The 26,002-nt window shown below is 40.8% G+C and overlaps 2 protein-coding genes across 2 annotated transcripts in view; both read right to left on the reverse strand.

The window, feature by feature from the left end:
- LOC127572845 (calponin homology domain-containing protein DDB_G0272472-like) overlaps nucleotides 1-26,002 on the reverse strand; it is a 168,228-nt gene that overhangs the window by 133,820 nt on the left and 8,406 nt on the right. The gene's annotated exons all lie outside the window — the stretch shown is intronic.
- man2a1 (mannosidase, alpha, class 2A, member 1) overlaps nucleotides 1-26,002 on the reverse strand; it is a 113,023-nt gene that overhangs the window by 60,918 nt on the left and 26,103 nt on the right. Inside the window, exons 4-8 of the mRNA XM_052020500.1 lie at nucleotides 22,345-22,516; nucleotides 17,706-17,833; nucleotides 15,484-15,657; nucleotides 7,024-7,210; nucleotides 3,193-3,370 (exon numbers count right to left, since the gene is read on the reverse strand). Of these exons, the coding sequence (XP_051876460.1) occupies nucleotides 3,193-3,370; nucleotides 7,024-7,210; nucleotides 15,484-15,657; nucleotides 17,706-17,833; nucleotides 22,345-22,516 (839 nt within the window). The remainder of the gene's footprint in view (nucleotides 1-3,192; nucleotides 3,371-7,023; nucleotides 7,211-15,483; nucleotides 15,658-17,705; nucleotides 17,834-22,344; nucleotides 22,517-26,002) is intronic.

Below are 26,002 nucleotides of genomic sequence, written 5' to 3' on the forward strand. Positions count from 1 at the left end.
GACCAAGGAGTCTTGAAAGGAATGGCCCCTACAAAATGCTGAAAGCAGAGGAGGGGGGAACGGCATGTTTGGCGGTGGAATCTCTTTGAAGAGAACGGAAACTGCAGAAAATGATCTGTTGAAAGCGAAGGCCAGTGGGGCGGAAGGTGAGAACCAGTGGAACTTTACCCAAACTACAAACACACTGACTCCCACAGCTACCTAAAGTACATTTTAATTCCTCTCTCTAGGCCCATACTGATCTGTCCATCCTCGCCTCCTTCATTACCAGGATGAAGCCAAACACAAACTAGAGGAACAGCACTTTGTATTCTGCCTGGGTAGTCTACAACCCAACGCATGAATATTGAATTCTCCAATTTCAGGTAACCAGCTCCTCCTCTCTCCCTTTTCCTCTCTCCTCCTGATCTACCCAGTTCCTCCTCCTACACACACTCAACACCACCACCCTAACCCCCTACCTTTCTTTCCCCTCCTCCTCCCACGCCATCTGGCCATCACCCATACTCCCCTCCCACTGGGTCCCCTCCTCACCATTCCCATCTGCCAACCCCACTTCCCCTATTTGGTTCCATGCTCCACCTTCCTTTCTCATCAGAATCCAACATCTGCAGCCCTTCGTTGCCTCCACCCATCACCTGCCAGATTCTGTCACTATTTCTACCCCTCTTCCATCTGCCAATCACGCCTCCTCACCAGGATCCACCTATCACTTGCCAGCTCTTACCCCACCCCTTCCCCTCACTTCTTTATAATATCTATCTCCCCTCTTTCAGTCCAGATGAAGGCTCTCAACCCAAAATGCCGACTGTCTATTTCCCCCTATAGATGCTGTCTGACCCGCTGAGTTCCTCCAGCAGTTTGTTTTTCGCTCCTTATTCAATTAAAAATTGAACTATTTTTTGCTTTCTGGTTTCCTCCTTATCATGTGTTTGACTGCTCAGCTTACTTGAATGCATCATAAATGCTGATTACTTGTGGTCCACTTAAACTGATACCTAACCTTAATCAACAGAAACTTTCAGGGAGCTACTGAACATAACATTTCTATCACAATAAACAAAGAACTGAAAGTCCTAGAAGTCTGAAATAAAACAGAAAATGCTGTAAATACTCAACAGGTCAGGCAAATCTGTGATGAGAAAAACAAAGTTAACATTTCAGAAAAACAATTCTATTTTCCCTTATGCCCTTTCTACACTCATCTCATCCATGAAACTCAAGTTCTGCTTCCTTGAGTATATCATATTGGTAACTACCCCTCTTCCTTTCATGATCCTTATGCCAGCTCATGTTGTTGGACAATCCCTCTCCTTGGAAAATATGCACTGAATTTCAAAATCTAGTATTATTAACATTCCTTAACCTCACTTCTACACTTCTGTTCTTAAAAAAAAATGCTGCCCTGTTTCCAGTTTCACTTTCTGCACAAAATTCATGAACATGTTTCCATCGCACAAATTATATTTTACAGAATTTTTTGGAAGGTAAATACATTAGCAAAATCACATACTGAGTCCTAGAACCTGCAATAATCTAATCAATAAGCACATGTGTTGCAACAGGCCCAGATGAAAGGGTAAAAAAAATACAGCTATGGCTGTGATCTATAACTGCAGGGAGGACTCACATACATATTAGGTAAAAGAAGTGGATTCATTTAAGATTTCTGACCCTGTCCCCACTCTCTCCATCAATTGGAACAGCTTACCAAAAACCATAGTCTAAGCTCAGGCAGGAAGAATGGTCATTGGAGCTTTAACAGTACCTTGGAACATGGATAAAGTGAAGAGGGAAGAGAGGTGGGGAAAAAATACTTTAAGAAAAATGAATGCACTCCCATTAAATTCAGCTTTTCATATTCTTGAATAGTTCTTTATAAAATTTGCAACTTCCAAATTTTTAAAAACTTGGAAAAATTCTCCTTTAAAACCAAACTTTTAAAGCTTTTGTCTCTCCCTAAAATCAAGCTTTGTTGCATTAATTTCTCTACATATCTCAGGAATTTCTTCTTCCCAATTAACCATAGAACCATACAGCACAAAACAGGCCCTTCGGCCCACCATGTTGTGCCGTCCATCAAACCACCCTCACACTACCTAACTCCTTCCTCCTGCATATCCCCCATAAGTTCCTCCATTACACATGGCATTTAAACATAAGAATTGGCAACCTATATAGAGTGTTAAGGTACATTGCTCGGACAAATCCAATATAATAACACATGAAAGCATACTTGTACAAAACTGTAGTTAGCAACATCCAGAAAATTTGCTTTGATCTTGTCACAGGGTGAGTGATCTGAAGGTTTTGAAAAGGTTCAGATGAAGACCATGAAATTAATTCCAAATTTTAAAAAAATCACAATGGAGAGAGAGCTTGGTCTATTTACCTCAGAGATCCAAATAATCCAAGGAAATTTAATTAAGGTATTTAAAAAGCAAAGGAACAAAATTATGAGTATAAAGCAGTTACAGTAATTAGAGGATTAAATTACTGACCTGAACACTGAATAAAGGTAAGTATAAATAGGCTTTTCTTTTTCACAGGGAATCCTTTACTTTAGGATGCCAGCTCATGCAGGAGTGTGGATTCATTACAAGTACTGATAAGGTAACTGGGGCATCTTCCTAACAACGGCTGATACAACTCCTTAAAAAAGTAAGTGGATAGTTTGCCTCAGCTGAATCAATAAATGAAGCTGCCTCATTATGATAGATGGAAGAAAAAGAATGGACCTCACTGTAGGAAACTCCTTCATTAACATCCAGCCAAAAGAGACACTGCTTGGCTTCAAATTACCACACCATTTCTTGTGCAAACGGAAGATTTTTAGATCTGCTGGTTTAAAGATAAGAAGAAAATAACTCAAGAGTGTCTCTTTTTATGCCTGCATTGATTCTACATATCCACTTAATGGATAGTCACCTCATACTAGGAGGACTTTCACAATGTTGAGCCTGAGATTAATGGAAGTCTAAAGGATTAATGATAATTACCAATTCTGATGCATTTGCATTTTCAAATTAGAGTTTATCTCCTGACTTTGTATTCTGATTTTTAAAAAAAAAATTAAGATTCTCTTTGAGCATATATAGTTACTATTTGAGCTAAATAGTAGCTGTCATGTTAGTCTTACATCATATTGCACAACTGTAGTTAATATGTATTGCTTTCTAAGACTTAACATACCTTAACATGGAGCTCTGGATGAGAGTTCATATAATCAAATAGCTTCTGGTAATTTTGAAACTGTTGGTCCCATTCTGACAATTGATCGTAGCGAAAATCATCTCCCAGAGGAGCCAAGACTACTTTGGTGCGGAAAAGTTTGGATTTTTTTCTATATTGATCTAAGAGGAGGTTGGCTCTTCAAAAAAACATATTTAAAATATTTGATACATTAGTCATTAAAACAATGGAATTATATTTAGTTTTGACAGCAAAAATAAAAAAGTAACTTCTGCATACTTAACACCTTAGAATCTTCAATGAATTTCCTTTACGGTGCAGAGCAGCATTATGTAGACTAATATTCATGCAAAAAAATAGCACGAACAATAAATAAGCTGAATAATCACCTGTTTTTGATTGAAGAACAGGATTGAGGGGAGAGGTCAGGAGGTGGAAGGGGTGGGAGAGAGAAAGATAGGGGAGGGAGAGAAGAGGGGCTGAGGAGAGAGAGAGAGAAGGATGAGAGAGAGAGAGAGAGAGAGAGAGAGAGAGGGGGGGAGGATGTGAGAGAGAGAGAGAGAGGGAGGATGTGTGAGAGAGAGAGAGAGAGAGAGAGGGAGGATGTGAGAGAGAGAGAGAGAGGGGGAGGATGTGAGAGAGAGAGAGAGAGGGGGAGGATGTGAGAGAGAGAGAGAGGGGGAGGATGTGAGAGAGAGAGAGAGAGAGGGAGGATGTGAGTGAGAGAGAGAGAGAGGATGTGTGTGAGAGAGAGAGAGAGAGAGAGAGAGAGAGAGGGAGGATGTGTGTGAGAGAGAGAGGGAGGATGTGTGAGAGAGAGAGAGACAGAGGATGTGAGAGAGAGAGAGAGAGAGAGAATGAGAGAGAGAGAGAGAGAGAGAGAGAGAGAGAGAGAGAGAGAGAGAGAGAGACACACACACAGACAGACAGACAGACAGAGACAGACAGAGAGAGACAGACAGACAGACTGACTGCCTGGTCAGGAAAAAGGAGGCATGGGTCAGGTACAGGCAGATGGGATCAGGTGAATCCCTGGAAGAGTACAGGGGATGCAGAAGTGTCAGAAGGGCAAAAAGGGGGCATGAGATAGCTTTGGCAGAGAAGATCAAGGAGAATGCAAAGAAATTTTATGTAGATTAAGGGTAAAGAAGGGGAAGGGGATGGGAGTGTCGGGGGGGAGGAGGAGAGAGGGGGAGGATAAAAGAGTGACTAGAGAGAGAATAGGGCCCTTCAAAGACCAAAGTGGACATCTTCATGTGGAACCATTGGAGATGGGCAAGATCCTCAATGAATATTTCTCCTGTTTTTACCATGGAGAAGGACATAAAGACTTCAGAGCTTGAGATAGTTAATGGGGACGGCTTGGGGATCCACATTACTGTATGTCTTAAAGCATATTAAGGTAGATAACTCTCCAGGGCCTGATCAGGTACATCCACAAATACTGTGGGAATCTACAGAAGAAATTGCAGGAGCCTTGACTGAGATATATGACTCATGGTCAGTGACTGGAAAAGTGCCTGAAGACTGGAGGATGGCTAATGTTGTACCTTTATTTAAGAAGGGCTGCAAAGAAAACCTGGCAATTATAGACCAGTAAGCTTAACACCTGTGGTAGGGAAGTTACAGAGGAGATTCTGAGGCATAAGGTATACGAGCATTTGGAAAGATAGGGGTTGATTAGGGATAGTCAGCACGGGTTTGTGTGTGTGAGATCATGTCTCATGAATTTGATTTGAATTTTTTGAAGAAGTAACCAAGAAGGCCATTTGAGGGCAGGGCAGCAGACGTAATCTACATGGACTTCAGTAAGGCCTTTGATAAGGTTCCGCATGGTAGGCTGCTATGTAAAGTTAGATCGCTTGGGATCTAGGGAGAGCTGGCTAATTGGATACAGAATTGGCTTGATGGTGGAAGCAGAGGGTGATGGTGGAAGATCGTTTTTCAGACTGGAAGCTTGTGACTAGTGGTGTTCTCCAAGAATTCGTGCTAGGCCCATTGCTATTTGTCATCTAGATCAATGATTTGGATGAGAATGTACAAGACATGGTTAGTAAGTTTGCAGATGACACTAAAATAGGTGGTGCCGTTGACAGAGAAGATTGTTATCAGAATTTACAAAGGGATCCTGATCAGCTGGGTAAGTGGGCTGAGGAATGGCAAACAGAGTTGAATTCGGATAAGTGCGAGGTGTTGCATTTTGGGAAGACAAGTGAGGGTAGGACTTTCACAGTGAACGGTAGGGCCCTGGGGAGTGTTGTAGAACAGAGGGACCAAGGAGTATGAGTACATAGTTCGCTGAAAGAGGCACCACAGGTATACAGGGTGGTGAAGGCGGCATTTGGCACACTGGCCTTCATCAGTCGGGGCACTGAGTATAGAAGCTAGGATGTTATGTTGCAGTTGTACAAGATGTTGATGAGGCTGCATTTGGAATATTCTGCTATAGGAAAAATGTCATTAAGCTGGAAAGAGTGCAGAGGAGATTTACATGAATGTTGCTGGGACCAGAGGTACTGAGTTATGGAGAGAGGTTGAGCAGGTTGGGACCTTGATCACCGGAATGTAGGAGAATGAGGGGTTATCTTATAGAGGTGTGCAAGATCATGAGGGGCATAGATAGGGTCAATGCGCATGGTCCTTTCCCGGGTTGGGGAACCAAGAACTAGAGAGCATAGGCTTAAGGTGAGAGGGGAGAGAGTTAAAAGGAATCTGACAACGTTCTCACCCAGAGGGTGGTCAGTATATGGAATGAGCCGCCAGAGGAAGTGATTGAGGCAGGTACATTAACAACATTTAAAAGGTACTTGGACAGGTACATGGATAGGAAAGGTTTAGAGGGATATGGGCCAAATGTGGGCAGAAGGGACTAGCTTAGATGGGAATCTTGGTCAGCATGGACCAGTTGGGCCAAAGGGCCTGTTTCCATGCTGTATGACTCTATGTTTCAAAATTACAATGGGCTTATGACAGGCATGGGGTGGGAATATGTGTGATAGCAAGTGGTTTGTGGAATGTTTGTCGTATACGATAGCAAAACAGGAATTGCCATCAGTCATTGGAGATTGTGGTGTCCAAAGGTGGATTAGTGCATTAACTTACTATGTCAAAAATTTAATATATAAATTTGGATTGCTTAATTTGTGCACGTAAAGCCAATTGTTGGCCATATTTGCTTTATTTCTTCCTCAATTCTCATTTTATAAGGAAACATCTTAAAGTACTTTTATTGGTCAATTTCTCCAGACAGCATATATAGTGGGTGCAGTAATTAATTCAAAATATCACAGATGAGTGCTTTATATTTCCCAAAACCAAAATCGTCCTCTACACAGGCGAGGAGGAACAAAATTTTGTTTCCCAGTTCTTAATGAACCTGAGATAGTATGTATCAATGCATTTTCTATAAGTTCTAAATACAGTTTTGAACCGATTTTCAAGTTCAAGTTATACTTTATTGTCATTCGCCCATATGCTTAAAAAAAACACACGGAGGAACAAAATGTAATTTCCCCCTGACTCACACAACAGAGGACATACATAGAACAGAGGACATACATTAAATGCAGACAGAAAATTTGTGCAAGCATAAATAGTGCAAAAAATGGTATACACAGGATACAAAATTAGTGCAAGGTTAGTGCAAAACCGAGTTGAACAAAGAAAATACAGAACTCAATGTATTGCACTAAGCGTATAAACATGTTCAGCAGCAGCCAAAGTTCTTATGCGCCATTGTGCAAACCAGCACTTTTGACGCGGCATTTGTATGAGACTGCCTCCAGGGTATTCAGGTATTTTAGAATCTAATTGAAGATTTTTATAAGTTACCTTTCTTGAACATTGCCATCGTGTATTTCAGCTGGAGGTATCCTCCAAGGACAGCTAATTCTGCCTCCAGGAAGACGTTTGAAATCAAATTGGCAGCAAATTTTAGGATCAGGGCCACAAGTATGAGGAACATCATAACTATAAAATGGCATCATATGACAAAGGATGTCAGTGCTGCCACTTCGATCTGAAATTACAATAAGAGTAGAGAATGTGTGAAGGAACCAAATTAATATATTAATATAACTGATTAAAGAAATAATATTTCATCAATTAAGAGTAACCTGGTCTACAATTGATAAAACATAGAAAAAAGACAAGCTTGATAAGAGTTCATGGTCTATGACCAGAGCAGTTCGTCTTGACACATTTCAACACACAATGGGTTACAATCTGTTTGTGCTATTGAGCCATCTTAACTGTGCCAGCATGACCTTGAAAGTACTATGCAAATTCAGTGGAATGTGAACGAAACCAGAAAACAGGTCTTTGTGCAGCAGTGCAGAATTGATAGAGTAGGTGACATAACGAATTAACAAATGAGCTCCCATCTTCAAACTAAAGACATTCCCCATGTGTGTATGCCACTGCTATAAAGCAAACTGAAATGAAGCAGATGTGGTAGCTCAAAGGTGGATATCTACAAGGTGCTTCATTCATTCAGCAGCACCAGAATCATATTTCATTATAATCAGGGATGAAAAAGGTGTCAATAATAGTGAAGCCACAAGAAAGAACTATCCACAAACTAAACAGAAAAACACCATGCAATGAGTACCAAGTGATCATACAATAAATCACATCAAAGCTCTGCTGTCCTGCCGCATCCCAATGCAGGTAGATATGGTCAATTAAACAGCTAATTGGAGGAAAAGGTTCCAAGAACATCTCCATCATCAACAATGGCTGTAGCTAGCTCAACAGCCAAAGACAAGGGCTGGAGTTCCTACAAAATTCTGACAGAGTTTACATTTTGACAGGGCTAGATAGACTGGATACAGGAAAGATGATTCCCCTGTCCAAGAGGTCTGGAATGAGGGGCAGCAAAATTAGGATATGGGGTAAGACATTTAAGACTGAAATAAGAGGAAATTTATACACTCAGAGGGTGCTTAAATGTGTGGAATTCTCTATAACAGAAGACAGTGAAGATACAAAAGGAATCATGGGTCTTGGGGGAGAACAGAAATACAGTACTGAGACATAGGATCAGCCATGATTGTACTTAATACTGGAGCAGGCTTGAAAGGTTGAGTGATCAATTCCTGCTTTTATTTACTATGAAACATTTGCAACCATCTTCAGATGAGAGTCATCTCAGCTTCTTCCAGAAATTTTCATCATCACATTTTTCACCTGCTTTAATTCACTCCACAGAACATTACAGCACAGTACAGGCCCTTCGGTCCACGATGTTGTGCCGACATTTTATCCTACTCTAAGATCTATCTAGCCCTTCCCTCCCACACAGCCCTCCATTTTTCTGTCATTCATGTGGCTAGCTAAGAGTCTCTTAGATATGCCCCCACAACCTCTGCCGGCAGTGCGTTCCACGCACCCATCACCCTCTATGTAAAAAACTTACCTCTGACATCCCCTTTATACCTTCCTCCAATCACCTTAAAATTATGTCCCCTCATGTTAGCTATTTTCGCCCTGGGAAAAAGTCTCTGACTGGCCACTCGATCTATGCCTCTTATCATCTTGTACACCTCTATCAAGTCACCTCTCAGCCTCCTTCTCTCTAAAGAGAAAATCCCTAGCTCACTCAACTTATCCTCATAAGACAGGCTCTCCAATCCAGGCAGCATCCTGGTAAATTTCTCCTGCACCTCTCTAAAGCTTCCACATCCTTCCTATAATGAGGCAACCAGAACTGAACACAATATTCCAAGTGCGGTCAAACCAGAGTTCTATAGAGCTGCAACATTACCTCGCAGCTCTTGAACTCAATACCCCAACTAATTCTGAATCCACACAGCCAAGTTTCCCTGGATCCCATGCCTCCTGACTTTCTGAATGAGCCTTCCATGAGGAACCTTATCAAATGCCTTACTAAAATCCATGTACACCACATCCACTGCTCTACCTTCATCAATGTGCTTTGTCACATCCTCAAAGAATTCAATCAGGCTCATGAAGCATGTCCTGCCCCTCATACAGCCATGCTGACCGTCCCTAATCAGCCTATGCTTCTTCAAATGCCCTTAAATCCTGTCTCTAAGAATCTCCTCCAGTAATTTGCCCGCCACTGAAGTAAGACTCACTGGTCTGTAATTCACAGGGTTATCCCTGCCCCTTTTCTTGAACAAAGGAACAACATTTGCCACCCTCCAATCATATGGAACTACTCCTGTTGCCAGTGTCACCAAAGGTGCAGCAATGTCTTCCCTCGCTTCCTGTAATAACCTTGGATATATCCCGTCCAGCCCGGTGACCTATCTATCCTAATGTTTTTCAAAAGTTCCAGCACATCCTCTTTCCTCATGTCGACATGCCCTAGTGTATTAGCCTGTTGTACGCCATCCTCACAAACATCAAGGTCTCTCTCACTGGTGAATACTTAAGTATTCATTAAAGACTTCCCCTACCGCTTCCGACTCCAGGCACATATTTCCTCTTTTATCCCTGATCGGTCCTACCCTCACTCTAGTCATCCTCCTATTCTTCACATATGTTTTCCTTAATCCTACTTCCCAAGGCCTTCTCATGCCCCCTTCTAGCTAAGTCCATTCTTAAGCTCCCTCCTGGCTACCTTGTAACTCTACAGAACCCAGTCTGATCCATGCTTTCTAAACCTTGGGTAAGCTTCTTTCTTCCTCTTGACAAGATATTCTATGTCACTTGTCAACCACAGTTCCTTCACTCTACCATCCTTACCCTGCCTCAATGGGACAAACCTATCCAGAACCCCATGCAAGTATTCCCTAAACAACCTACACATTTCCGCTGTGCACTTCGCCAAGAATATCTGTTCCCAATTTACGCTCCCAAGTTCCTGCCTAATAGCATCATAATTCTCCCTCCCCCAATTAAATACTTTCTCACATCGTCTGCTCCTAGCCCTCTCCAAGGCTATGGTAAAGGTCAAGGAGTTATGGTCACTGTCTCCAAAATGATCAGAAACCTGATCTGAAACAGTCCACATGAAAAATTAGTAAGTTCACTGGATACAGCTAAGGCTATGGAACCAGGCAACAAGCTGGCTGTTGTGCTCAAGATTTGGGTCTCAGAATCATCTATGCCTCTGCTGCTTCACCATATTTGCAACACTAGCATTAGTATGGAAAAATGTCCAAGGTTTCTACCATCTACAAGTGGCAGTACACATCCAATTTGGCCAATTCCCTAACTAAAAGCAGAAAATGCTGGACACACTCGGCAGATTGAGCATCATTGGCAGAAAAATGAATTGAACATTTTAGGTCAAAGACCTTTCGTCAGAATTTGAAAGTGAGAAAACAAGCATGTTTTAAGTTGCAGAGTGGGGAAGGGGTAATGAGAAGAGGGAGTATCTGTGATAGGGTGCAGACCAAAGTTGTCAAGAGAGTAATCATTTAAAAACCGGAAGTTTGAGACAAAAGAGAAAAAAATTAAACTGAAGGGTATAGTCACATCTCTGGAGCGATAAATAAAGGTGGTTACCTGAAATTGTTAAATTCAGTACTAAGACCCTAGGGCTGTAACATGCCCAGATGGAAGGAAATGCTGATCCTCAGATTAATGTTGGGCATCACGGGAGCAATGCAGGATATCAAAAACAGAGTCAGAGTGTGAGTGAGATGGAGAACTAAAGTGACAGGCATAACCCACAAAGCAGCACTTAACATGTTTTTCGCTCTCCCAGCGTAGGCCACATTATGAACAATGACTGCAATACACTGAACTAGAAGATGTGCAAGTGAACCTATGCTTCACCTGGAAGGAGTATTTGGGTCCTTGAATGCCAGGAAGGGAAGAGGTAAAACAGCAAGTACTGTACTTCATGTGGTAGCAGAGGAAAGCACCATAAGAATGGGATCAATTGGTAGAGATGGAACAGCAAATCAGGGAGTTACAGAAATAACAGGTTCTTTGGACTGCTGAAAGGGGAATTGGAATTGGGTTTGATTTATTATTGTCACATGTACCAAGGTACAGTGAAAAACTTCTCTTGTATACCGTTCATACAGATCAATTCATTACACAGTGCATTGAGGTAGTACAAGGTAAAACAATACAGAAGGCAGAGTAAAGTGTCACAGCTACAGAGAAGATGCAGTGCAGGTGGACAATAAGGTGCAAGTTCATAACGAGGTAGATCGTGAGGTCAAGAGTCCATTTTATCGTACTAGGGAACCGTTCAATACTCTAACAGCGGGATAGAAGCTGTCCTTTAGACTGGTGGTACATGCTTTCAGGCTTTTGTATCTTCTGCCTGATGGGAGAAAGAAGAAGAGAGAATGTCCTGGGTGGGTGGGGTCTTTGATTACACTGGCTGCTTTACTGAGGCAGCGAGAAGTATAGATGGGGTCCATTGAGGGGAGGCTGGTTTCCGTGATGTGCTGAGCTGTGTCTATAACTCTCTGCAGTTTCTTGCAGTCATGAGCAGAGCAGTTGCCAAACCAAGCTGTGATGTATCCAGATAGGATACTTTCTATGGTGCATTGATAAAAGTTGGTGAGTGTCAAAGGGGACATGCCAAATTTCTTTAACCTCCTGAGGAAGTAGAGGCGCTGGTGAGCTTTCTTGGCCATGGCATCTATGTGGTTGGACCAGGACAGGCTATTGCTGATGTTCACTCCTAGGAACTTGAAGTTCTCGACCCTATTGACCTCATCACCATTGATGTGGACAGGTGTATGTGCACAGCCCCCTTTCCTGATCAATGATCAGCTCTTTTGCTTTGCTGACATTGAGGGAAAGGTTGTTGTCATCACGCCACGTCACCAAGCTCTCTATCTCCTTCCTGTACTCTGACTCATCGTCATTTGAGATACGGCCCACTACAGTGGTATCATCTGCAAACTTGTAATGGAGTTAGAGCAAAATCTAGCCATGCAGTCATGACTATATAGGGAGTAGAGTCGGGGGCTGAGGATACAGCCTTGTGGGACACCAGTGTTGAGAATAATCATGCCGGAGGTGTTGCTGCCTATCTTTACTGATTGCAGTCTGTTGGTCAGGAAGTCAAGGATCCAGTTGCAAAGGGAGGTGTTGAGTCCCAGGTCTCTGAGTTTGGTGATGAGTTTGCTTGGAATTATAGTGTTGAAGGCAGAGCTGTAGTCAATAAACAATAGTCTAACGTTGGTGTCTTTGCTGTCCAGATGCTCCAGAGATGAGTGCAAGGTCAGGCAGATGGCGACTGCTGTAGACCTGTTTCGGCGGTAGGCGAGTTGCAGTGGGTCGAGGTTTTCTGGGAGGCTGGAGCTAATGCATGCCATGACCAGCCTCTCGAAGCACTTTATGATGGTGGATGTAAGAGCCACTGGGTGTTAGTCATTAAGGCACGTTACCTTAGGAAGAGGGGAAGATGTGTATGGTGACAGAATCCTGATGAATGTGTCAGAAATTACAGACGATCCACGAAATGTGGAGGCTGAAGTTCCCCTTGTCCTCACCTTTGACTCCTCCAGCCTCCACATGGGGAACCCTATCATTATGAAAATCAAAAAAACTGCAGATGCTGGAATTTTGAAATAAAAACAGAAAATGCTAGAAAAACTCAGTAGGGCAGGCTGCATCTATGGAATGAAATGGTTAATGTTTCAGGACAAAGACTATTCATCAGAACTAAGAAAGAGAAAGTGCAAGTTAGTCTAAATAGCAGAGAAGATGAGGGAGGGAAATGGGTGGAACAAAGGGAATGTCTGTTTAAAGGGTGAAATAATATGGCCATCAAATGTACAGTGAAGCTCCTTTGTGTGATGTGTTGCTGATCATGATGTATGTATTGTTAGGCCTATTGGGATGTACCCAGCTGACCAGAATATACAAATGAAAGAAAAAATGAAGAAGGAATGCCAAGTAGAAATGGCCAGTCTTGATACAAACAGAAAAAAAGAGCAAATTATGGAAGTAAGATAATTCAATATTGAATCCTGCAGGCTGCAATATGCCCAGATGAAAAATGACGAGTTGTTCTTTCAGTTTATCTTTGGGTCTCTTTGTAACAGTGCAAAAGGTGACAGACAGAGGTCAGAGTGTGAGTGGAGTGGCAAATTAAAATGACAGGTTATTGGAAGGTCAGGGTCGCTCTTGCAGACTGAGAGTAAATGCTCTGTAAAACGATCACCAAATCTATATTTCCCTACTGTAGAGTAGGCAATATTCTGAATACTGAATGTAGTACACAAGACTGGAAGAAGTGCAAGTGAATCATTGCCTTACCTGGAAAGACTTTTTGGGTCCCTGGATGGTGGGAAGGCAGAGGTGAAAGGACAGGGATTACACTGGTAACAGGAAAATGCTATAAGCGGAGTACTGAAGAACTGATCAGAGAATTACAAAGGAAGTGATGATTTTGAAATGCTGAAAGGAGAGGGGAGGTGATTATGTGTTTGGTGGTGGAATCTTGTTGGAGCTGGCGAAAAATGATCCATTGAATATGGAGGTTGGTGGGGTGCAAGTTGACAATCAAGAGAACTCTGTTCTTGCTCCATCCAGGAGGAGAAGGGGTGAGAGCAAAAGTGCAAAAATAGAGAAGATGGTCAAATACTCTGTCCACTATAGTGGAGTGGGAGGCATGGTTCAGGAAGAAGAAAGACACTTCAGAGTTACCTGTGTGGAATGTCTCATCATTGAAACAAATGCGATAGACATGAAGAAACTGAGAATGGATCTTCATTCTAGCTGGAAAGAGAGGGTAAAAGAACAGAAGGGCAGGAGATTGAGGAGAAGCAGTTGAGAGCCCTGTCAACCGTGGAAGAGGGGAAGCCATGGATAAGGAAAAAGAATGCTACCTCAAAGGTCATCATGTACAAAATTGCTACTCTATCAGTCCAGTCTTAGTCATCAACGAAGTAATGGGAGTTGTCATCAACTCTCAATTACTATCAAACAGCCCTTAACGATAAACCTATAGACCAGCACTTGGTTTGGGCTTTACCAAGACTAATAAACTCGAGCCATCATTGGTCCAAACAAAGGCAAGAGCTGAATTCAGAATTAATTCTATTCTGTAATTAATCATTAAAGAAATATGCCAAAAACTGGTGTGCTATTCAATCAATATGTATTCTATAGTATTATAAAAATTGAACAAAAAAGTGTAGTTCCTTGTAATTGGTATCTTTTTTCTAGATGAAAACTTTGCTCTCTCTCCCTAATTATTTCTTGACCATGGCCCCCATCTTTGCAGTTTTGCGATCCATTGTGGTTGATCTAAATGGACAACAACCTTACTCAACCCCAAATTCAATTCACTCACTACTCCAGATCATTCTGATGAGCAAAGATAAACTCTGGATTATTTTCCTATTACCAGCTACCTTCTTAAGCTCCACACCTTGTCTCCTCTGTCCTCATCTTCAACAACATGCATTTAGACAATCTGCTGGAAGAACTCAGGTCCTGATGCAGGGTTCCGACCCGAGATGTCAACAATTCCTTTCCTCCCACAGATGCTGCTTGACCCCCTAGCAGATTGTTTATTGCTCCAGATTCCAGCATCCGCAGTCTCAACATGCATACAGATTCTTTTACAACAGAGTTGTCCACCTCTCTTCTGTCTGCTTCTGAAAAAATGAGCCTCATATTTGTCATATTATATTTTTAGAGCTAGGGAATGATTGGCAGTAATTGACGAATTTTGTGCAGCTTGGACAACATAACCTTGGATACCCGAGCTTAACTGTGCAATTGCTCTTGATGTAAATTACATCAGGAGGCAGATCTGTTATTATCCTGAAGTTGCCAGCACTGGCCAATGGCTATTCTTGTGTAGTGTCTGACAATCTGTTTTATAATATCATGAATCTGGTGAATGACATCAGAGTTACAGATTTACTATGATTTATGAGTTAAATACCACATTTATTAAACATACTCTGTCATTTTTACTTGGGGGATAGAATTGCATGTCTGTCCCATTATTATTTTAAATTACACATATTGATCACTTGTGGTTCTGAACAGAGAGTTCTTGCATCTATTCATGTTCAGCTATTTGTGTAACACTGTAAATGTGGGAGAGTGCAAGGTACAATTTAAACACCAAAATAATCGATGTTTAAATTTATATCAGTAATGACAGCTATTATAATTGTACCAAATACATGAAAAAAATTACAATTGTTGGCCCAGCGTTTCACAATCAATTAGAATGTTATTAGACAAATTATACTAATTTCACCTACCCCAGTTCTGACGCCAGTAGAATTCCAGGCTCCTTTGAGTTGCAAAGTATTTCTTGACAGAATAGTGAACTCTCTGAATTAGCAATTAGAATGTTATTAGACAAATTATACTAATTTCACCTACCCCAGTTCTGACGCCAGTAGAATTCCAGGCTCCTTTGAGTTGCAAAGTATTTCTTGACAGAATAGTGAACTCTCTGAATTAGCATATTTGAAATACCAGTCTGTTTCAACAGATATGCCATTGTAGATGTGTGGCCAAATGGATCAATTGCCCATCCTGCCCTAGGTTTTACTCCTGTTATAATGAACAAAGGCACATTATATAAATGATTAACCTGGTAGCACCAGGGAGGGGGAAAAGGATTACCATTTTATATGATAGAACAAAACAAAAATTCAACACCATCAGAAACAAGTTCCATGGAAAGCTACTACCTTCAAGCAAAAAATGTACAGAGCAACTAATTGGGTTTATTTTTCTAAGTCTAGAAAGGTCTGGGAATTGACAAAATTTGAAAAGATGCAGTAAGCTACATTGCTGCTTTTACATTAGTAAATATTATTAGCAAATTGTTACCCTAATGTAACATATCAGCTAATATGAACTGAAATATTTCTAAAACAGATAATTAAGTTATCAAAGGGTAAGCTATTAAGACAGTTATTATCCAGGATCTGGCAAGTTTGAAAATTAAAATAGATCACACTTTTTGTCTGAAAATTATCTATATTGTGATTTTACCACAGGAGAACTTCTTACACCTTTTCTTTATTCCAGAAGTTCTTTTCACAAAAGAAAAATTAGGCTATCTTTTCTCTCCCCTCTAGTATTCCTCATATATATGGTTCTATCATTCTCCTATATCACAACTTCCTTCAAACGTACAAGTAGAGATTCTGCTTCTTGTTTATTGCAGCTCTTGACAAAACAATACATAGATTTGGCTGGGTGCTGGGGAAAGGGAAGAAAATTAGTAATTTTACTGGTCACGTAATATTTCAGAAAATCAGGTGGTATATAGGCCTTTACCACAAGAGGATTTGAGTTCGACAGTAAAGATATCTTACTGAAATCCTATAGGACTCTGCTGAGGCCACACTTGGAACATTATGTGCAGATTTGGTCTCCATACCCAAAGATGATGGTATTGTCCAGTGAGAAGAGGTTAAGCAGACTATATCCATACTCTAGACTCAAAATAAGGGCTGGTGAGGGTGCAGCCCGAACCCAACATCTCAGTGCTGAGAGGCTGTACTGCTTATCCTAGCCCACACAACACCAGCCCTCAATGGCAATCTCTCCACACTGAGCCATGAGTGATTCATTGCTGGTTTCATGCCAAGCTCCTCGCACAACAGTCAGAAGGACAGGGGTTTGTGCCAGGTTCCTAGGATCATGGCACAGCAACACTCAGCTCATTTTAAAGTATGGTGGGGGGGGGGGGTTGCAGGCAGGGGCAGCACATACCTGTGAGTGTTCCATTAGAGAACCAAGAGCGCTGAAATGAATCAGTACTCTCCAGGGCAGCACTACATGGGTACCAGTGTAGAGGATGTAGATTTATGTTAACAAATAGAAGGATTAAAATGGTTTTGAAGAAATCATTTTCATTCACAAATTGATGGGGGTTTGAAACTTAATGTCCGAAAGGCTAGTAGGTGCAGAAACCATCACATTAGAAAAGTAGCCAGATGAACACCTGAAAAGAGCCATTATGTACAAGGCTACTGATTGAGAGCTGAAAAGCAAGAGCAACTAAGCAGTTCCATTGTTGACTGGGCTGTATGGCCCCTTATTGTGCCATAAATTTTGAAGATGGTAGCAGTTTTAAAAATAAGGCACTATCCAAGGAGAGGGAACAATTTAAAATGTAAGCTAACACTGGATCTGAGAAGAGATATGTTTCATGGACAAAATTAGTTCCAAGGGGATTTGAAGGAAGATGGGAAAGAAACTAGAGAAACACATGTTGAGGGGTAGAGGGCAGGGAACATTTTGGATGTGCAGGGAAAAGGAAGTGTGTTTCCAAATATATGGATAACATTTCTTAACTTTTCTATTCTTAATTTAGTTACTAATTCAGAATTTTTAATACAAAATATTTTAATTGCTAAAAAACACACATGAACAAGAATTAAGATAATTTTATATCTATATTGATTATGACTTCATTGATGGGTGAATATCCTACATGGCCAACAAACAGAAGCACAGGATTAATAGATAATTTGTACAAAACAAATAACCAAACTCCACAATAGATTATTAACACATTCAGGAATGGGAAAAGAGGTTAGTAATTGAAAGAAAAGATGCAAGAATAATCTTTGAATGATTCTCACCCAAATTCCTTTCAAGCCACTGATGTCCTTCAATCAACTGGTCAATCATTGCATAATAATGTGTACTGGCCTCATCAGTCATGACCCAGCCTCCTGTCGTTATTTCAAACTGACCCTGTTCACAAAGCCTAGTAAAGAAAATCACCAAATTTTAGAATTTCATGGCAAGACAGCAAAATATTAAACGTCAATGTTCCTTTAATAGCTGTAGTTTAGAAAACAACTAGGTTAAGGATCAAGAAATATTTGGAAAATATTTGACCCAAAGTCTTGTTTCTATTTCTTTCTCCACAGATGCTGCCTTACCTACTCACAAGTTCAATCATTTTCTGCTTTTATTTCCACTTTTTAACATCTGCAATATTTTCTTTTCATACCTAATCGTCAATATTTGGCTTTATTGACAAGATATTCCGGATAGAATAGAGATAGTATGTAACACTGTGTTGTTAGAACTACAGAATGGACACTTATAAATACAGGACACAGTAAACTACTAAATGAGTTAACCATATCTACGAGCTAGAAGTCCAACTTCTGTGACCACATACAAAATAAATCATGGAGTACAACCCATTTATTCTAATCATTTATGGAATAATTGTGAAGTAAAATACAGGTAATAAAGTGTTTAAATAGGCAATCATCCATACATCAAAATCCACAAATCACGTCACTGTTCCATGTATCTGATGAAGTCTGCAAAATGAATTGCTTGCACACTTTTAGCTGAATTTTCCTAATTAATGTGAGTCATAGGGCCATACAGCATGGAAGCAGGCCCTTTGGCCCAACTCAACCATGCTGACAAAAATGCCCATCTAAGTGAGTCCCATCGACCAGCATTTGGCTCATATCCCTCTAACCCTTTCCTATCCATGTACCTGTCCAAGTGTCTTTCAAATGTTGTTATTTATCTGCCTCAACCATGTCCTCAGCTCAATCCACATATGAACCACCTTCTGGGTGAAAAAGTTGCCCCTCAGGCTTGTATTAAATCTCTCCCCCTCACCTTAAACCTCTGCCTTCAGTTTTTGATTCCCCAACCCTGGGAAGAAGACTCTGTGCATTCACAATATCTATGCCCCTCATGATTTTAATACACCTCTATAAGATCATCCCTCACTCTCCTATGCTCCAATGAATAAAGTCCTAGCCCGCTCAACCTCTCTCAATAACTCTAGTCCTGGCAACATCCTCGTAAATCTTTTCTGCACTCTTTCCAACTTAATGGCATCTTTCCTTCAGCAGGGTGACCAAAACTGATCACAATATTCCAAATGTGACCTCACCAACATCTTGTACAACTGCAACATGATATCCCAACTTTTGTACTCAGTGCCCTGACTGATGAAGGTTAGCGACCAAAAGTCTTCTTCACCACTCCGTTTACCTGTGATGCCACTTTCAGGGAACCATGTACTGTACTTGTACTCTCAGGTTCCTCAGTTCTACAACACTCCCTGTCTGGTGTATCAGCATGTTTCAACTATCCTAGACGATATGAGTGCTGTATAAGTTACAAATATGTGGTCTTGCCCACCGAATTGACTTCACATTTAAACTTTTAAACACTGATTTATGTTCTCAGATGAATTATTTTAATATTAGTTTTCAAATTTAAATTGGACATGCAATAAGCAAAATGTACCCAAATACCATTTTGGACACCATGACATAAAAATTCCTCTGCTCCAATTTCAGAATGCTAAAGTAACATCGCGATAGACATTAATGGAATTTTCAGAAGTGTCTGTATGATCAATGGTGTCTGAAATGGGCGGCGCGGACTCGTTGGGCCGGAAGGGCCTGTTACCATGCTGTAAATAAATAAATAAACAAAATGGATATTCTTGAGCAATTTCCACTAAAATGGGATTACTGTATTTAGTTGTGTCATGGCGCAATTTCCCTCATCTAGCAAATGAATTGACACGGTGAAATATTTCACAGTTAGCTGCATCTAATTTGTGAATGTGTCATGAGGAACCAATCCTAAAAGGGATATAAGGATTACACAAATGCCACTCTGCAGAATGGTTGCAGCAGGGTGAAGAGAGGGGAGGAAATATACCTTAAGATTCACTGCAAGGAACTTAAAGGCCCTGGTAGAACAAATAGTCTGTGGGAGAGATCTACTACATGCTAGGAAATCAGAGGACCATCAGGACTACAGTAGGTCACTCAGAAAATCTCTGCTGGGAGCGAAACTCACATGTGTGCCTAGTCTACAACTTGATTTTTTGAAAAGTCTGCTGTGCTAGCGAATTGCCATAGACAATCCACCTCATCCTCCAGGCTAAAAGAAAAACTGATGAAATCTTCTCATTGAGTCATACAGTCCAGAAATAGGCACTTTGGCCCAACACATCCAGTCGATCATCAAGTATCCATCTATACTAGTGCCATTTGGCCCATAGCCTACTTTGCCCTGGCAATCCAAGTGCTTGTCTGGATACTTCTTAAATGTTGTGAGAGTATCTGCCACCCCCACCACTCGAGATTCCAACCACCCTCTGGGTGAAAAAAGTCTCCCTCAGATCCCTGCTAAACTTCTTACTCTTTACCCTAAACCTATGCCCTCTAGTTCCAGACATCTCTGCTGAGGGGAAAAGTTGCTTTTTGTGTAAATAATAAGAAAACAGCTGGAGGAAGTCAGAGGGTCGAGAACTCAGAGCATCTGTTGGGGAAAGGAATTGTCGATGTTTCAGGTCGAGACCCTGCATCAGAACTTGTTAACATCTGCAGTATTTTATTTTCATACCTAGTAATCTGCACTTGGCTGTCCAAATCTGCAAATTTACTAATCAGACCTCCTACATTCATATCCAAATCTTAATGTGTATGATAAATAATAAGGGTCCAGCACCAATTTCTCTGGTACAGCACTGGTTACAAGCTTCAAATCACAAAAGCAACCCTCCCACCATCACCTTCTGCCTCTTACTACTAAACCAATTTTGGATCCAATCTGACAGTTTGTCCTGGATCCCATGAGCTCGAACCTTTTGGACTAGTCTCTCATGTATGACCTTGTCAAAGGCCTCACTGAAGTCCATGTAGATTACATCAATTGCATTGCCCTCATCAATACATTTTATTACTTCTTCCAAACAAAAACATGCTATCTTTGACTAATCCTTGCCTTTCCAATTGTAGATTAATCCTGTTTCTCAGGACTTTTTCCAATAACTTCCCTGCCATTGACTTAAACTCACAAGACCTGTTCCTGCTGCCCTTGAGTACATAGGTTGGTTGATACCCCAGCTCCATCCCATCTAGCTGTAAGCAGCAAACTGTGATATGCAGCGTGGGTCAGTGGCAACAGGTTGGAGCGATTCTGAGGTTAGGAAGCTAACACTGTAGAGTCCAATATGGAGTGTCTGACAGTTGCAGAAGAGTTGACATTTTGGGCTGAGACCTTTCATCAGAACTGGAAAAAAAGAGCGCAGAAGCCAGCAAAAAAGGGTGGGGGGAGGGGGAGGAGCATGAGCTGGCAGGTGATAGGTGAATCCAGGTGAGAGGGGGGAAGGTGCCTGAATTTCCATTAAGAATCACTGACTAGCTGCAGAATGCACAATGATGAGTCTAAGGGCAGAGGTAGAGGTGTCTGAGCTTTCCCAGGCATGGAGTCTGGATAGCCAGATGACCCCTTTAATTGATTTGCTGTTTATCTCTGGCTACTCTCTTGATGGACTATTCAAAAATATGTTAGGCTGGTTTGTCTGAACCCCTCCCTGCACTTTGCAGCTGCCACCATGTTTGGCCTATGACCGAACTGCATTTCTGAAGCTGAGTGGTTCCCAAGCTCCTAGCAGTGTCACTGCTGTGGCACAGAGGGCCATGAGTGGCAACCAGGCCACATACACCAGAAAGCAAGACTGCACTGTCAGAAGGGCTTTTTGTTTCCAGTGATCTGAGTCATTTGGAAACATGTTAAGAAAAAAGTTTAAAAATTGTGAATCATTACAAGAATTTCAAAATTATACATTTATGTAAAGCACATACAACTACTATTAACAAAAAAACAAGTATTAAGGCACAATGTGTTCAACATCACTATATTAGTGCAACTTACCTTTGTAACCAAAGGTCATTGGCATTTTTGTAGCTGAGAACTGCTGGTGTATGGACACTTGAACCAGATATACAGATCACGAATACGCCACAAGGTCTTAGCCAAATATAAGCTCAGGCTAACAAGAACTTGCCACATCAGGAAGAACCTTGGGTGGATATTATTCTGCCCTGCTGGTTGATCTATTTTCATAATCTTAATTCTGTTTTTAACAATATGTTGATTTGTTTAATATTCATAGATTTATTATTAAAATCACTCAGTTCTTATGCTAGGCATGAGATGAAATATTTGCTTGCCTGAATAAATGTATTCCCAATCAAGAAATACAACAACATTCATGGCAATGAGGCATATGAATAAGGTATTAATAGAAGGTGACACCTAATATCAGAACTGAGTGATTTTATATTTTTAATAGTGGGTTGTCTGTGTATGGTGAATTCCATATATAAAAATGATGAAATGTTTTGACATCAGCAACAGAAAAACTCAAAATTGTACATCCCCTTTAACCACACTGTAGCATAGAACTGGTACTTTTTTTTGAAAGCTGCAAACCTTTTCACAGCATCTTTCTTCTGCCCATCAATGTTGTTCCACCACTTCGAGAAGTATGAAATTTCAGACCAAATAAATTTCCTACGAGCGTCTTCCTGTAGCTTAATAACCATGTTGTTCAGGATATGCTGAGTCTGATCCCTGTAGTAATCATCAAATGTTTTCAGCCAACCTAAAAATAATTTTTAACAATATAAATAAATGAAAACATTATTAAATTCTACTCAATACTCTTCCAAGCATTTATGTATCTACTTTTACTTTTAGCAGTTCATAACCTTCACAGATGGATTCACATGAGTTAGTCTTCTGTGCCTTATTGCACATGAAGCACCATTTCTTGCATGATATCAAAAGGAAATTATTTTATTTCAGGTTAAATATAATCTTACCTTACTGCACATCTTGGTTTTCCACAATAGGTACTTACATTTGTTTTCCACAATAGGTAACCCAGTGACTGACCATAGACAAGATATTCAGATCTATTAGTTAAGTGGCTTATTTGATCAAACTGACTGAGGGCCAAAAGAAATTAGGGGGTTTCCCTTCAGCCCTTCAAGGTAACAAGTTTCCCACCATTCACAGTTGGGCACATCCATCTCCCACTCACTCCCATGATGCAGTAATTTACTTACATCTTTCTAGTTAAGATTTTGTATTTGTTGCTCCTTGGAACAAATACAGTAAGCTCTCATTTATCCAGTATTTATGCATCTGGAAATCTCATGCAATCTGCAAAAGTGTCTAAGAATATAAAAGCAGATCTTTAGCAAGAAGTGACACAGGATTAGAAGATGTAGAATCCTTGTGGGTAGAGTTAAAAATCTGTAAAGGTAAAAAAACCACGATGGGAATTATATACAGGCCTCCGAATAGTAGCCAGGATGCCAGGATGTGGGGTACAAATTACAACAGGAGATGGAAAAGGCACATGAAAAAGGGCAATGTGACGGTGGTCGTGGGGGGTTTCAATATGCAGGTAGATTGGGAAAATCAAGTTGACACTGGATCCCAAGAGAAGGAATTTGTAGAATGCCTCCAAGATGACTTTTTAGAGCAGCTTGTGGTTGAGCCCACTAGGGAAAAGGCAATTCTGGATTTGCTGTTGTGCAATTAACCAGATTTGATTAGGGAGCTTAAGGTAAAGGAATCCTTAGGAGGCAGCGATCATAATATGATAGAATTCACCCTGCATTTGGAGGGGGAGAAGCCAAAATCGGATGTAACGGTATTACAGTTGAGTAAAGGTAACTACAGAGGCATGAGAGAGGAGCTGGCCAACGTTGATTGGAAGGGGACCCCAGCAGGGATGACAGTAGAGCAGCAATAGCAGAAGTTTCTGGGAGTAATTCAAAAAACACAGCATCAGTTCATCCCAAAGAAGAAGCATTCTAAAGGGAGGATGAGGTAACTGTGGCTGACAAGGGAAGTAAAAGACAGCAGAAAAGCAAAAGAGAGGGCATATAATATTGCAAAAATTAATGGGAAGTTAGAGGATTGGGAAGCTTTTAAAAACCAACAGAAGGCAACTAAAAAAACAATAAGGGGAGAAAAGATAAAATATGAAGGTAAGCAAGCCAATAATATAAAAGAGGATACCAAAAGTTTTTTCAGATATATAAAGAGTAAAAGAGAGGCAAGAGTGGACTTCGGACCATTGGAAAGTGACGTTGGAGAGGTAGTAATGGGGAACAAAGAAGTGGTGGATGAACTGAATAAGTATTTTCTGTCAGTCTTCACTATGGAAGACACCAGCAAGATGCCAGAAATTCAAGAGAGTCAGGGGCAGAAGTGAGTGCAGTCACTATTACTAAGGAGGTGGTGTTTGGGAAACTGAAAGGTCTGAAGGTAGATAAGTCACCTGGACGGGATGCACTACACCCCAGGGTTCTGAAAGATGTAGCTGAAGAGATTGTGGAGGAATAAGTAGTAATCTTTCAAGAATCACTAGAGTCAGGAATGGTTCTGGAGGACTGGAAAACCACAAATGTCACTCCACTCTTTCAGAAGGGAGGGAGGCAAAAGACAGGAAATTATAGGCCAGTTAGCCTGACTTTGGTTGGTAAGATGTCCATTATTAAGGATGAGGTTTTGAGGTACTTGGAAGCTCATGATAAAATAGGCCGAAGTCAGCATGGCTTCCTTAAGGGGAGATCTTGCCTGACAAATCTGTTGCAATTCTTTGAGGAAGTAACAGGCAGGATAGACAAAGGAGAGTCAGTGGATGTTGTTTTCTTGGATTTTCAGAAAGCCTTTGACAAGGTGCTGCACATGAGGCTGCTAAACAAGATAGGAGCCCATGGCATTACAGGAAAGGTACTAGCATGGACAGTGGGTTGGCTGACTGGCAGAAGGCAAAGAGTGGGAATGAAGGGGGCCTTTCCTGGCTGGTTGCCGGTGACTAGTGGTGTTCCGCAGGGGTCAGTGTCCTGTCTGCTACTTAAAAATTGATTTGTTTTTATTTCAAGTGTTATGCAAAAGAAATGTTTAGTTTATTATATTTAAATATAAGAGCAGTGCAGTTGTAGGGTGATTCATAGCAATTTGATTTATTTTCACTGTGTTTTACATTAATACTATTTAACATCAAAATATAAAATTGCATTGCAAAACATTGTTACTTAAAAGAGAAAGGAGATGACACGTCCTTCACTAATTTATGAAAAGGTTTATGCACAGAATACGAGTATGTGATATACAATAAGTTTTTGAGCAATTCTCATGCAACTGGCATTTCCATTCACCATGGATGCCAGATGGCTGAGAGTATACTGTTCTTGAATTTCTCCAGTGCTTCCAGAGCCTCAACAACTAGGGCCTTTCAGGGCACTTTATAATCATTCAGTGAGGTATATTTAAAGCCCATTTGCTGCCATAATGGCAGAAACACAGAAGGTGTAATACTTGTACACAACCACCTTGCCCCCTGTCCCCACAGTTAACAATCTCCACTCTTTTGGCCATATCGCCTCATACATCATCCCACCATCCAGGCCATGCCATCTTCTCACTGCTACTATCCAGCAGGAGGTACAGAAGCCTGAAGTCCCACATCACGAAGTTCAAGAATAGCTACTTCTCTTCGACCATTCTGTTCCTGAACCAACTGGCACAACCCTCATCACTACAATTCAGCAACACTATGACCACGATGACCACTTTGATCATATTCGCACTAAAAATGGACTTTGTTTTTTTTGTTCTAGTCACGTTCTTTCTTGTAAAAAACTGTGTTTCATTTATGTTTAATTAACGTTTTTCTTGTGAATGCTGCTTATAAGATGCTATGTGCCTGTGATGCTGCTGCAGGTATGTTTTCCATTGTACCTGTGCATTCATGCACTTCTGCATGTGACAATAAACTTGACTTTGACATAACAATTCTTCTTTTACCAATGTACTTACAAAATATGTAACTGTTTACTTAATGATCTTTGAACTTTTTCCTAAAGCAGCCCCTTCTCTTTTGTTATTCTGCTCTTAATCTCTTACTTTAATTTCACAAATGTTACTTTGTAAATCTGATTTACCTTCTTCCACTTAGCTATTTTCTAACCAGATACTTATCCATGGCATTCTAAAACAATCAATACGTTTCTCTTTCCAATTTGACAATCTCTTGCTAACAGAAAAATATACCCAGTTTAACAGGACC

The sequence above is a fragment of the Pristis pectinata genome, chromosome 7 (assembly GCF_009764475.1).
Source record: "Pristis pectinata isolate sPriPec2 chromosome 7, sPriPec2.1.pri, whole genome shotgun sequence".
In the NCBI taxonomy this organism is placed as follows: domain Eukaryota; kingdom Metazoa; phylum Chordata; class Chondrichthyes; order Rhinopristiformes; family Pristidae; genus Pristis; species Pristis pectinata.